The sequence below is a fragment of the Amphiura filiformis genome, chromosome 8 (genome assembly GCF_039555335.1).
Source record: "Amphiura filiformis chromosome 8, Afil_fr2py, whole genome shotgun sequence".
Classification (NCBI taxonomy): Eukaryota; Metazoa; Echinodermata; class Ophiuroidea; order Amphilepidida; family Amphiuridae; genus Amphiura; species Amphiura filiformis.
In genome coordinates, this window is record NC_092635.1 from 25,900,980 (window position 1) to 25,915,891 (window position 14,912).

General features: G+C 35.4%; 1 protein-coding gene across 1 annotated transcript; it reads left to right on the forward strand.

Moving 5' to 3' along the window:
* The first annotated feature begins 4,185 nt into the window (after nt 1-4,185).
* Nucleotides 4,186-6,939, forward strand: LOC140158861 (uncharacterized). Its single transcript, XM_072182116.1, has one exon. It carries the CDS (start codon nt 4,370-4,372, stop codon nt 6,779-6,781), a length of 2,412 nt encoding a protein of 803 aa, XP_072038217.1. The 5' UTR covers nt 4,186-4,369; the 3' UTR covers nt 6,782-6,939.
* Nucleotides 6,940-14,912: the final 7,973 nt, after the last annotated feature.

Below are 14,912 nucleotides of genomic sequence, written 5' to 3' on the forward strand. Positions count from 1 at the left end.
CTTCTGTACAAAAAGCGAATAAAAAACGGCCAAAAATGTTAATAAATCATTTTATTTCATTCGCAAACGCTTTAAATGACTTTTGTGATTAATTTTAGGAACATATTTTTTTAAAAAAAAAAAAAAAAATACAAGTCTGTGACGTTAAGAAAAGCATGAAAAATCACTTTTGTGAGTGTTTTTGCTGTAGATTTATACCAGATCAGAATAACGCATACAAACTTGTATTTTTGCTTCAATTGCCAATATCAGTAGGCCTTGTTTTTAAGACAGAGAAAGAGAAGGGGGGTACTTTGACATAATTATGTAAATAGGCCTATATCGAAGATATTCAAAACATGAAAACACACATTTTGTACTTTTCACAACTAAAAAATTCAAATTAGAAAGTATCTTTTAGCATCAAACATTCAATTTTCTGTCCAACAACTGCAAAACTCTGCGTGTTGAAGAACATGTTGAAATTTGGGTCTTTTGGTGACTCCGTGCTGATTTTTAGAACATCATTTCTTCCGAACGGAATGTCGCAGAGGTATGAAATCTTGCAAAATGACTAGAAACTGTCTTTAGTTTACTTTAAAAGGTAAAAAATTGGATTTTGATAACTATTGCCGTTTATAAGAGGGCGCACCACCAAATCACTCCATGATTTATGTACCAGTGAAATTCGGTTAAAATAGTCCACCGCTTATTTGAGCTTGTTGCGGCTTTATTTTCAAAACGTATAGTCAAAATTTGCCCATTTTCAGCTCATCTGCTTCCGACAAGTGTCTACATGACAAAATATGAGAAAAAGTCCCAATGTTTTATTTCAGAGATGGAGTTTTGGCGCGAATTTGGACAATGTCCGGTTTCGAAAATTGAGTGATTTTTAAGGTTAAATTTGCATACTTTTTCTTTGCGGCAAAATAGCGAAAAAAGTCGACGGTTAGCAATATGTTCCGTTGAAAGAATAATATTCTATACATGATTAGCTTTAATTTGATACCAAACTTGATAGCTGAAATACGTTTTTGAACTGCTGAGCGCGATCCAAAAGTGCGTCTTTCCTGTGTATTTCAATGGCGCATTTAATGGTGGTGCGCTCTCTTATAAGAGGCTTTCAATGTTTGTTGGGCTGTACGCGCTTCTGTACAAAAAGCGAATAAAAAACGGCCAAAAATGTTAATAAATCATTTTATTTCATTCGCAAACGCTTTAAATGACTTTTGTGATTAATTTTAGGAACATATTTTTTTAGATTTATCCAAAAATACAAGTCTGTGACGTTAAGAAAAGCATGAAAAATCACTTTTGTGAGTGTTTTTGCTGTAGATTTATACCAGATCAGAATAACGCATACAAACTTGTATTTTTGCTTCAATTGCCAATATCAGTAGGCCTTGTTTTTAAGACAGAGAAAGAGAAGGGGGGGGGGTACTTTGACATAATTATGTAAATAGGCCTATATCGAAGATATTCAAAACATGAAAACACACATTTTGTACTTTTCACAACTAAAAAATTCAAATTAGAAAGTATCTTTTAGCATCAAACATTCAATTTTCTGTCCAACAACTGCAAAACTCTGCGTGTTGAAGAACATGTTGAAATTTGGGTCTTTTGGTGACTCCGTGCTGATTTTTAGAACATCATTTCTTCCGAACGGAATGTCGCAGAGGTATGAAATCTTGCAAAATGACTAGAAACTGTCTTTAGTTTACTTTAAAAAGGTAAAAAATTGGATTTTGATAACTATTGCCGTTTATAAGAGGGCGCACCACCAAATCACTCCACGATTTATGTACCAGTGAAATTCGGTTAAAATAGTCCACCGCTTATTTGAGCTTGTTGCGGCTTTATTTTCAAAACGTATAGTCAAAATTTGCCCATTTTCAGCTCATCTGCTTCCGACAAGTGTCTACATGACAAAATATGAGAAAAAGTCCCAATGTTTTATTTCAGAGATGGAGTTTTGGCGCGAATTTGGACAATGTCCGGTTTCGAAAATTGAGTGATTTTTAAGGTTAAATTTGCATACTTTTTCTTTGCGGCAAAATAGCGAAAAAAGTCGACGGTTAGCAATATGTTCCGTTGAAAGAATAATATTCTATACATGATTAGCTTTAATTTGATACCAAACTTGATAGCTGAAATACGTTTTTGAACTGCTGAGCGCGATCCAAAAGTGCGTCTTTCCCTGTGTATTTCAATGGCGCATTTAATGGTGGTGCGCTCTCTTATTCGCGTAACCTGTCTGTCTGTCCGCGCGCCCTGTCGCTCCTCAAACGCCGACGCGACGCCGCGGCCTTGCCGGAAGCTCTGCTGCACCATGGAAACAAGACTGCAGTAAATAAAATGGCTGCACCATGTGGATAAACATCTGCCGAATGTGCACGGATAATTTTGTCATATTGTATATTTTACCTTCTAAACCACAAAAAAATGCCAATCTGCTGCAGTTGGACGCCCCTTCTCATTTTCTAACTTGACCAAACGTCACAAGTCACCGGATTATATATTTATGGAATAATCTTCAAAATGGACCTAAAATCCGCTGTCTTTGTCTAAATCGCGATTTTCGGCAAGTTCACTTTTGACCACTTTTAACCATTTTGGTCCGCCATAGCGTCTAAATGAAGCATCACTGAGGTAAGTTTTAAGTCAAACGTTTAGATATGGCCAAAATCTAGATAGTGTTTTTTTCATTTTTTAAAATTAGGGCCTAGAACTTTTTTTATCACCCATGATTCAAAAATTTGAACACGGGTCACACGTTTTTACTGATTTTTTGCATATATTTTAAAAACTAAGCAAAATTTCGAAAAAATAAAAAAACACTTTCTAGATTTATTTGTCTAAATTAATAAAATTCATGTTTTACAGTTTTTGATTTTCAAATAATTTTTTTATGGCGGACCAAAAATTGTTGGTCAAAAAGCCGTTTTTGGGATTTTTCGAAAATTGTACTTTTGACCCAAAACTGACATTTTAAATGGATTTATGAGCTCATTTCCGTTCAAAAAATGTATACTTTTATATACTTTACATAAATAGTTTTCGAGTTATGAGGTGAATAATAATGGATAATTAGTGATCCTGTGTGCCTCCTTAATTGGGTTTCAACACTACAAGAAAAGTTATTATCATGAATTATGCACCAATCCAGAACATCATCAACATTCAGGGCATCAAACCAGTAATTTTCAGTGTCAATGGGACTATCATTTTGTTTCAAGATCATGTAAGAATATTTAGTGATTTTACCATTATCAAACAAACTTGCAACAACCTGATCAAAAATGCTTTCCTGCACCTTCTTCGGATTGTAAAACCAATCAACAGGGAGACCATTCATGAGTGAATTATATTTCCTTCGATCTTTAATGGAATTATCAAACTCAAGGACAAGATCCTCAAAGGTTTTGACAATCCAATCCCAATAATTGAAAATGGGTAGGCTAATACCATTTTAACAAATTCTTTCATTGATCATGTTTAATGATAGGGCTATTTGGGCTCACGAGTTTTAACCATTTTTTTTTTCCATTTTTTTCCTTTTGTCCTCACTTTTACGAAAAAATGTTAAATTGTAAATGTTATGTAGTAAAGATTGAAAAGAGAAACCCACACACCCAATGAGTCATCCCTCCATTCATCATTCGCCAGTGATGATAATTGGGTCTGGAACTTGGGATGCTGGAGGTGCATGTTTTCTTCCTGATTCACGCATCCATTTAATGAATGGGCGTTATTGTAAACTACCATAAAAGGAAAAAAAAAAGGCGGAGTCTGGTGTCGGGAATAATATAATAAATATAATTTTCACGCAAAAATTAAAAATGGTACGTTATCTTTTGAATCAGCAATAAAACTTGGATTTAAGCCTTACATAAATTGACTCAAAGTGCGCGTTGACTAAAGTCGTGATAAATTGCATATTTGTATTTATAATAATTTGGGAGAAAAAAAATAATCGTAGCAACAAAAATAGTTAATGCGAAAATAAAATTTACAAGATTTTCAGCGATTTTAAATTATAAAAAAGTTTTCAAACTGTACATCTTGTGTCACTTACTTCAAGTTCACGCTCATGAATTTATAAAAAAAAAGTGACTGACTGATTCTATTGATAATAGATTTGTAACCTTTGGGCTTGAAAATTAAAAATCCGCAAGTTTCAATAACTTTGGTATATAAAGTAGGGATTTTATGTAAAACTCCCTAGAAACACACTCAATCAATCAAAAGAAAATTGACAGACAAAATCAAACGAAAACAACGCTGGTTGTTGTGTGTGTGGTGGTAAGCCGCATTCATGATTGTTGTAGGAAGAAAGCATCAGATGCAGTAAAAATTATACAACTCGTTCTACTCAGAAGTACCAAAAATGACTTTTCCGAAAAGCGCAGTGTTAGCACTGTGTTTGACTTATTTTCTAGTGACAGTAACTGCACAAGACGTTCCTGTAATTGTTGAGGGACCAGAAGATCAAACGAATGATGAAGGGGCAGCCGTTTTCATGACATGCGGAGTTCAATATTTAGACAGAACTACACACGTTGTTTCATGGGTACTCGGTTCTACAATCATTTCCGATGATGGTACTGTACGCAAAAACGACTTGGACGATTTAATTGGAGATGGTGCATCAGATAGGTATTTATTGACTCTTGGTATAATACCAGAAGACCCACCGAATACTCCGAGGCAATATAACTTTGAATTGTTCATAACTTCAGCCCAAGGTGTGGATAATGGAGGCGAGTTTCACTGTGCTGTGTGTCCGAAAGACTCTGATGGCCTTTGCAATGGAAACTTAGAATATGAATCCCGTGTTGCCACTTTGGAAGTTAGATATAGACCAGACACAACTCTATACCCAAAATGTATCAATCCTTCCAATTCACCAACAGATACCGTTGTCGTATTAGGGGTACAATCAACTCTAACGTGCGAGTCTGAAATAGCCAATCCACCAGTTAACTTGCAATGGCGTAAAAATGACCAGATTGTTGAGGGCACAATGCCTCCAGATACTGCAGGAATGCGAAGACTTGACTATGATATAATTCCAGTCCTTTCAGATGACGGATCAATTTTCAAATGTACTGTCAGCAGTGACTATTTTGATGATCTTACCAATACAGAATGCAGTTTGCCACGCATTAAAGTTGTGTCAATCCCATCCGTAACTGTTAAATCGCCTGGGGAAGTTAAAGTAGGACAGCAAGCCCAATTTGTCTGTTCTGCCACAAGTGAGACTAATGCTGCAATGCAAGAATTTCAGTGGGAAGTTGAAAACATAAGTGATGACCGATACACTGTGACTCAATCAGGACTTGAATCCATTCTAAGAGTGTCTAAAACTGAGAAATCTGACCATGGTGCTACTGTCACATGTTTTGTAACTGATAGTGATAATCAGGTTGGAGAAGGAAGTGCCATGATATTGATTGCAGGAGAGCCAATTCCAACTGGTGTTACCCCTCCTACCGGTACTCTAACTGATCCAGGTAAAGCGAAATCAACCACATCATTGATTGCAGGAACTGTAGTGGCAGGTTTCATTCTTATTGTTCTCATCATCGCATTTATATTCTGGTGTTGTAGCAGACGCAGTTCGATGAAATCTACTAAAGCTAAAAAACCTGTCGGTACATCAGCCGTTTCTATGGAGCCACGAGGTAAACCATACAGTATATCAGCTGATGTTAGCGAAGTAGAAAAGTCACAGCCTATTAAGGGAACTTGGAATGATGAACCAGATGTTGTGCAGATGCCCCATGAAAAGCGAACAGGCTCTCCCGATGGTGTTGATCCCAGGCATTGGTGGAATGAGAAAATGGCACCAGAGTCTGATAACTATACTCCTGATGGACAGTCATACCCACCGTCTCATCAAGATGGAGACTTCAACAACCCAGGTTATGATCTTCCAGAGTACCGCCATTATGATGATAAAGACATGGATGATCAAAAACCATATGATCAAGGGTATAATGAACCCGGCTATCCAGATCCATCACGTTATGACGATCGCTTACAAGGATATGGTGACGAACGACCTTTAGATGATCAAGACTTTAGCAACCAGGGATATGAAGGCAGTTATCCAAGCGGTTTGGATGCTGGTCGCGGCGAACACTATGAACCCTATGGTTACCCAGATCGTAGACCTGATGGTCAAGAAGGATCCCCACCAGAATCTTCCACAGACTACTATCCAGATAACTATGGAAACCCAGATAACTACGGAACCCCAGATAACTATGGAACCCCTGACAACTATGCCAATCCAGATGATTATAATAGCCCGAATTACGGACATTATGATAATTATGAACGTCCAGAAGAATACAACTCCCCAGATAATCGTCATGTAGATGGGTACGGATCCGGAAGCCCTAATTATGGTCAATATAATCCTGAAGACTATGGCACTGGCAGTGCAAATAATTATGACAATCCCGATAATTACGGAAACCCACAGTATCCAGAGGATCAGTACTATGATGATAGGAACACATACCCTAACAATAATAGCGAGTTTTACCCAGGCAATGATGAGCAGTACCCACCTAGTAATAGCGACCAATACCCACCCAGTGACCAGTATCCATCTAGTGACCAGTACCCACCCAGCGATGCATACCCCGGTAGTGACCCCTATGAGCAAGGGGGCTATGAGCAACCCCCTCCTGGAAGTCCTGGGTATAATGACCAATCAGCTGGAGAGCCTGCCGCTGCCGACTTGGATGATGATGCCTATAATAGCATGGGAACACCCAGCTATGTGTGATGTAGTACTGCGAGAACTAGGTATTATACATATATTTACCGAAAGTGTTTTAAGGCGAACATGTCATAATTCAGGTTTTCAAAATTATGTGGTGCAATTCTGTTGTACTTGGCTCATTCTTTTTATTGAAGCACCATTTTTGTGGCCATGCTCACCTGCAAAGATGTTCATGTTGTTAGCTCTCCTGCTTAAAACAATTAATATACACAGTGTTACCAAAGGACTGGTAGAAAGAAAAATATCTAGATCTATGTAATTAAGAAGTGAAAAATAGAAACCAGACCAAAAAAATAGTGAATGTGTTGATAAATGTTTAACATCTCATGAATTGTCACTGTCATCCTGAAAAAACCCTGGCCACCAAGTCAAAAATGTGTGCAATTTTCATACCAAAAGACCATTTTAGAAACCTGACCAAGATCTCTGCCAACCATTAATATTTCGCCATCAACCAATAACCTTTATTTTGTTTCCATTATAATTTTTGAACATGTCTAGAGGCAAGAATAACATGCACCTTACTTCTGACCCCGTTACCCATTACCACCATGGAAATGGGAGAATGGTGTTTGTTTTCTCAGGCCAATTTTGATGAAGCTAATCTGGCCATCTAGGTATAAAATTCATAATGTGAATTCAAAATGTTTTAAAACTATTTTTTCATGCCATACAGATGCAGTCAATGTTCTATTTCTGCACAGCACATTAAATACAGACTCATCTTTCAGATTACGAAATAACCCTGGAAACTGCAAAATTATACTTCTAAAAATGTAACACTTTTGTAAAATCCATTTGACTCCAGCAGGTGAAATGAATTAAAACTCACCATGTCTGTGGCCTACATAATATACATACATTGTACACTATTTTTGACTTCAATGAAACATTTCTGTGGTTTATGACCAAGCACTGTATTGCAGCAAATAAATAATAGCCCAGACTTCTCAGGTCAGTGATTATGAATAGGATCTTAAATCAAATCAACAGTTTGTATTTATTCAAATCACCAGTTCAAGGCCATGTTTGTGTGTGAAATTTACACACAAGGTGGACTGATACTAGAACTGATACTACAACTTTTCCAAATAATATAAAAGTGAGAATGTAGAAGTTTGAACAGTTTTGATTCCTAAAACCAGAGTCTTTGATTGTAAGTTACAAACTATCTGATTCATGTCATCCTCCTCCATTTCAACATTATTCTTTTGTTATGCAGTTTGTATGAATTTCTGTGGAAGGGCATAATTTTGAAAAGTAACAAATTGTAACAAATTTAAAATAATACTTGTGTTAAAATGCCAGAAAAAGGGAATGGTTGTATTTAATGTGTGTTATGCTACTGTGGCTACATGTACATGTAGTGCATGAATCATTGATTGATTTTAAAAGCACGCCATTACTTTTCTGCAATGTAACAATTTATCATATTAAATGAGTGTTTGTAACCTGTTGTTAGGTATGCTATCAGTAAACATTACTATTGTTTTAATTCAAATACATTGTAGTAACATGATAATAATGCGGTGTAATTGCATCGCTTGATAGCTTGCAAAACCTCACCACCCAAAGGGAAAAGTTTGGTAATACACCAACCTATGTCATATGATATCACAATACCTACACTAGAATACCAACACAAAAGGGTTGTTGGTTCACTGGTGCAAAAGAAAAACACTGCCAGGCATATGGGGTCTCAGCGGGAGTAAAACTTCACTGCCTTTCGCTTTTCACTGCTTGTCAACCATGTCAACCTTGTTGGCTTTATTTTGAGTACCAAGTCCTCCACACCTGAATGCGGTGAGATGAAATGGTGCACAACTGTGATGTGATCAAGAGAAATGATTTTGGAACTGGTAAAATTGATTTGGATATACAAGAATAATATTTATCTAGCCAAGAAATAAGTTTAACTTTATGTTGTTTTGTAAATATTCATCACCATAAAAGCTGTTAACTCTCAGAAACTAAACTTCCCCATTTTGATGATTTTTTTCAGCATATTTCAACAAAATGGGCAAATATTGAAATTCAAAGAAAATTGATTTCACACAAAATGGAATTCATTCTGCTTGATGATCCTTCACAAATGCATATTTGTGATTTTAGATAAGAAAATAGTGAACAACATTGTAGAGTAATACTAAATTAATGTATAGCCTGACTAAAACTAAGCAGGAAGTATTACGCTTAAAGATTCCCATTAATGAAATCCTTTGATTCTTAAATAATAATATCTTGGAAAAGTGTGTTTGTCCAGTCATGGCGCACATGGCGTGAATAATTTGCATGCTTCACCATGGTGGCTGACCACGAAAAAAGCCCCAAGTAGTCATGAGTGAAGAATGCGGGAATAGGGCATGCCCTGTTGATAACCACAACAAATATGGCTTTTGATCTGTAGTGAATTACTAATTCAACATCAATGTACAATCTGTGCCAATGATGAATTTTAAAAATGGCTGCATTGTGTAATTACTGAAATGAGATCTGCTATTATAATTAGGCCCACCATGTTCACATTCTTTCAAATCCACGGGACCATTGTTTAAAAATTCAAGCTTGTACAAAGGTACATAATTTTCAGTGTGGGGTCATTGTTTAAAGTTCAAGCTTGTATGTATAGGGTACACAACATCATGTTCTCTACCATGGTATCATTTACGCCTACCCAGACACCTACTATTTTGCAAGCTTACCAGTCCTTTGATATTTATTATCGGGTTTAGGCATGAAGCACTTCATGCTTGTTATAAAAGGCATAGGCAATAGGCATGCATTATGCAATTTATTGCTAATTAATTTAGTTTTGTGAAGACTCCACCCCCCCCCATTCTTTTTGCGTCAGTATTTTTCTCATTCTGTATCATTTCAAAATAATAACAAAAGCCTTTTGTTAGGATTGACAACATGTACAATGTATGAAAAGGTTCACAATATTACCAGGAGCCAGGAGCCATGCATCAGGATATATGCATGTAGTAAGTAAAAGTGACCTGCATAAGTGCATTGCTGACTTTGTCCTTGCTGTGAGGACAACTTGGTAATCTATCTTGATTCATAAATTTTATCTATGGAGACTTAATTGAGTTCTCTCAGTCAGCATCTCAGGTAGCAACCATGACCTTACATGACAGAAGGTCACCATGGTGAAATGCTTTACTGTAAATACATGTAGCTGTCATCTGTTTGCTGCTAAGTTCTATTTTTGTTCATTTTGTGTGAAAAGGTGTTGAAAGATGAATGGAAAGGTATAAGCATGTTTGAAAAGAAAATAGCATTTTTAAAATTTTATTTTCTTTAATTCAATAAAGATGGTGCAAATATTTTAAAATTCTAATTATATTTACAATGTACAGTGCTGTGCAACCATATAAGAAACTTGAACAATGTTGACAGTTACCCCCCCAGATACTCTCCCATGCTAGTCTCCTCCTCCGCTTGTTTGATTCTGCCTGCTCAGTTTGTTTGGAGCATGGAATTGTTTGGAGCGAGCTTAGTTCTAGTGCCTTGCTAGGGGGGTCAGCAAGTGTGCAGCCCGCAGTGCACAGGAGCATCGGAGAGGGCTTGTCATGGTCCCCTTTGCACTGAACAAGTGCTAATTGAGCTGAACCAAACCAGCCGTGGAGGAAACTACATAGCATAGAATACCACCACCAATACCCCATTGCTTGTTTTGTGATGATATCAGTGCACACAGGCAGAGCAGGTGTGTCCAGAAACAAACTTGTATTATTTGCTCAGTGCAATTTAAAGGTATGAAAACATACATGTACATGTAGTGTGGCCTTACTTTACATGTAGGCCTACATCCCAACTTTAATATTTGTTTGAAGTTGAATTTATGGATTTATTATTGCATGAAGACAACCACTCCACCAGTACTCTACTGCTAGCACATGACATGTCAGCATCTATTTGAACAATGTGTTTGGTTCCTTCAGGTATTTAAATAATATATCCATACTTGGGTAGGCATGGAGCTTATTTGCATTATTTGAACAGTTGAATATATAGGATTTGTGAGCTACAAATGTAGGACTAGTACAAGGGAACCATAACAACAAGCTTGAGGCCACTATTATTGCATGGCCTGAACACAGATTGCTCCAATTGTTTCCATACACTCCAATTTCAGGTTTTGCATTATTTTTGTAAAACTGGAAACCTATAATTCTTTCACAGTATAGAATAGTCACAGTCTGCAATGTTGTACCAGTTTACAATAAGTGCTCTCCTCTGAACATATTTTTACAAATGTGTGTTATACTGCCATTTTTTTTTTAACACTAAATTACAGTACAATGTATTTTTGACTTTAATTATATACATGTATTGGCAGCCCCTTTTAGTCCTTATTGAATGATAGTTATTTATAACAACTGAAGTCTATTATTATTATACTTATAGTCTGGCTATTTTTGTTCCATTCTTGGGATGTTTTTACACATCATTGCCAATTTTGTCATAGATTTTTTCAAGCATCTAGTCATTTTACTCAAGTACACACTTTATACAGACTACAGTTCAATAATTGCCACTAAGGACCACAATCCGGGGACCACAATTTAGTCTTGCTTTGAGAAGTTGTTCTGTACTGTATAGGCCTACATGTTATGTATCCATGTAACTTATTGTATTGTACATGTACATGTAGTGCACTAAATGGACCAGTGGACAACAAGCATCAATTTGCTGACAAATAGGCATACCATTTGTATTACGAATACTATAAATTGCATACATTTTGTACTACAAGAATTTTAAGCTACAAAAAATGTATGTACATGTATGCACAGTCATTTTGTACATCAAATTGATGTACCATATTCAGTTTATTACCAATGCGCATTCCACCATTACTCAATTCAAAACTAAAAATTGTTTGGGGTATAATGCTAATCCCATTTCAGATTTAAAAAGAATGTTGGGAATGAGCTCAATCTTGTTTTGTACCCAATTACCCATGAAGGATGGACATTTTTTATAAGTTGTCACAAAATTACAAGGACATTTAAAATGTGTATTGTGTTCTGTTGCAAACCTTTTTTATAACAACGAACAGTGTTTACAATAGTATGTATTGATGACTGTGTAATTTTACCTTTTTATGTCTACATGTATGAAATTTGTGGATCTGGAAATATTTTCCAATTATTGATCCTTTGTAAGGACAAACAATGTACAGCAACCATAGAGATATCAAATTATGGATTCAATGTAGGCCTACATTGCATAATTGAAGACATAGTTAAAAAGATTAGTTTGTGTATGACGTTCTATCAACCAGACTGCGCAGGTCAGCAACCAATCAAGCTGCGACTTTGCCCTGACGTCAGATGCAAATTAGTCTTTTTTTTAATTTTGTCTTCAATTATAGCAGATGAGATGATACATTGGACACATTGCCACATTCCTGCGATTCATTGTAAATTTGTAAACAATTCAATTTTATCAACGGTTATAACAAAGGCATCAGACTGTCTTTCAGTTTTGTAGGTCATGAAGCAAGGTTTCTCTGTGAAATGATATTGTGAATGAAATGTGTAATTAAGGTAAGAATACAAGAATAATTGTAATGGGGAAAACATCATAAATATCATGGTTAAGTTACCATGGTTACATATGTAAAATGTACATGCATAATTGTACAATTTGTACATGTATAATTTGATTATTTTACACAGCTCGTTTATCTGTTTATATGGCTCTTAATTTCATCTCAAAGCCCTTCCCAAGTCAAAATGTGGAATGCGTTTTTTTAGGGGTTTTTTTAACTTTAATTTTGTTTATCTGTGGGACGAGCTTGTGTGGTGGATTTGGAAAAAATAAATAAAACAGTGGGGAAAAATGAAACTTGCCCAATCCAGCGGGTATAACGTGCAAAAAGCAGGCGGTTTTACTAATGTGCGCGGGGGCTTTGAGATGAACTATTAAATTCAGATGGTCGTATATATGGCTCTTCTGCCTTCAAGATGAAAAGTTGACAACTCAAGATGATGAGATATTCCTTTTATCAAATTTGTGCATTTGACAATCTGAATATCACACCAAAAACTAAATGAAAATCAACTTGTAAAGTTCTGCAAGTATTAACTTTGTTTCCTTATTATTTCCAACTCAATTGAAGCCACAATAAGCGTTCATGTACAGTGTAAGGTGTTTTATGTAACTAAATGTATATAACTCACCATGGAAGTACCACTAACAAAATGAAAATACCAAGTATAGCATCTGGGTCTAGGATCATCAACTCTTAAGGTATTTTACCCCCCCCCCCAAAAAAATACATCAATTGTCAATTCATAGACCCTGGATTCTATTTCCAGGGTCTATGGTCAATTACATACATGTAGGCCTACATTGTACTCTTGGCATTCTTTAATATAGGCCTGCTAAGAATACGCGATTTTGGAGGCCAAAAAACGCACCCCGATTTTCCATCTAAAAATCTAAAAAAAAAAAAAAAATTTTTTTTTTTTTTTTTTTTTTTTTTTTTTTGCGATTTTTAATTTTTTTTTTCGCGGATTTGGAGAGTCCCTGGGCCTAACATCAAGTGCTACCATCATTAAAAAAAAATTTAAAAAATTAAAAAATTAAAAAATTAAGAAAATAAAAAATAAAAAATTGCGTTTTTAAAAAATATTTTGCGGATTTAGAGAGTCCCTTGACCTTGAGTGAGGTACTGCAATCATTTGTGGCTGATTAAAAAAAAAATTGGAAAAAAGATACAAAAAAATTACAAGTTTGTATCCAAATGGGACCGATTTGTAACTTGTGTTCACTGCATAGTCTATTGAAGATATAAAAATGCATTGGTTTTGTACACAAGTCTGTATCTTAGATAGATTTTGAAGTGAACACAAGTTACAGATTGGTTCCATTTGGATACAAACTTGTAATTTTTTTGTATCTTTTTTCCAATTTTTTTTTTTATTTTTTTTTAATGATGGTAGCACTTGATGTTAGGTCCAGTGACTCTCCAAATCCGCGAAAAAAATTAAAAATCGCAAAAAAAAAAAAAAAAAAAAAAAAAATTTTTTTTTTTTTTTAGATTTTTCAAAAATGTCAAAAACGCAATTGGAGCCAAAATACGCAAATTGCGGCGCAAATAACGCAATTGCGTATTCTTAGCAGCCCTACTTTAATACTTAGGTTCAAGGAGTGCAAGTATAATCAATTCCAAATTCTCTAGAGTCAAAATATTTCAAAACATGTTGGCCCATAATGTGCATAGATGCCAGATCTTTTGACTTTCTAAATTGTAGATAAATTGGTATTGAAAACATGATTATACATTGTACATGCATGTAGTCTACATTGTACAATGTACATGAACGTGTATAAATTTTATCAGTTTTCAGTCCCAACAACTGATAAAGCACAGAGCCTAGTTTAAATACCAGCCAATGGACTTTGATTCTCACTAGTAGACTAGTATCATTCTATTTTTACCTAATGAGAGTAATTAAACAACATTGCTGTGCCCAAAATGAAAGGGTCATTGAACTTATCTGGTTTAAAGTTTTATTGCAAATTTATATGCGCATGTCAATTATGGTTGCAATTTGCGTACTGATTTGATTTATTTTTCCAAATCAAATGGATGTGTTTGGAATGAAAGTGAGTACTATAAATTGAAAAGAAGAATTTTGATGGACTGAAAAAGCAGCAGCTGCAGCTTGTCTAAATAAACTTGCATTGACCAAAAATTTAGGTATTTTTGGATTTTATTTGTGATATGAAGAAAGGCTGTTCAGGGCATTTTGACACCCATGGCTTAGCTGTTCTGTTTGTCTCTGACTCTACATCTACTACATACGTATACACCACCTTCCTTAGCTGTTGCCATAGCAACAGGATGCAAGCACTCAACATGCTCAATGCCTTCTCTAAATTCTAAAATATGTGTATAATTGATATAGTGCCTCAAGTTGTTTTTGTTTGTTTGTACATTTATAAGAAACCTTACACATGATTTAAAAGAGATTTCACAATAAAAAAAGATACTAGCCATTTCGGAATTGTACATCATATTGCAGTATAATTGCATCCAATAATAGACATGTTTTGGCTTGCATTTCACATTCAGGGAATGAATGATGGTAGCGCATAGCAACTAATCATTATT

Bases quoted from the DNA above. Each gene is read 5' to 3' on its own strand.
- LOC140158861 (XM_072182116.1), top strand. From the start codon at position 4,370: ATGACTTTTCCGAAAAGCGCAGTGTTAGCACTGTGTTTGACTTATTTT.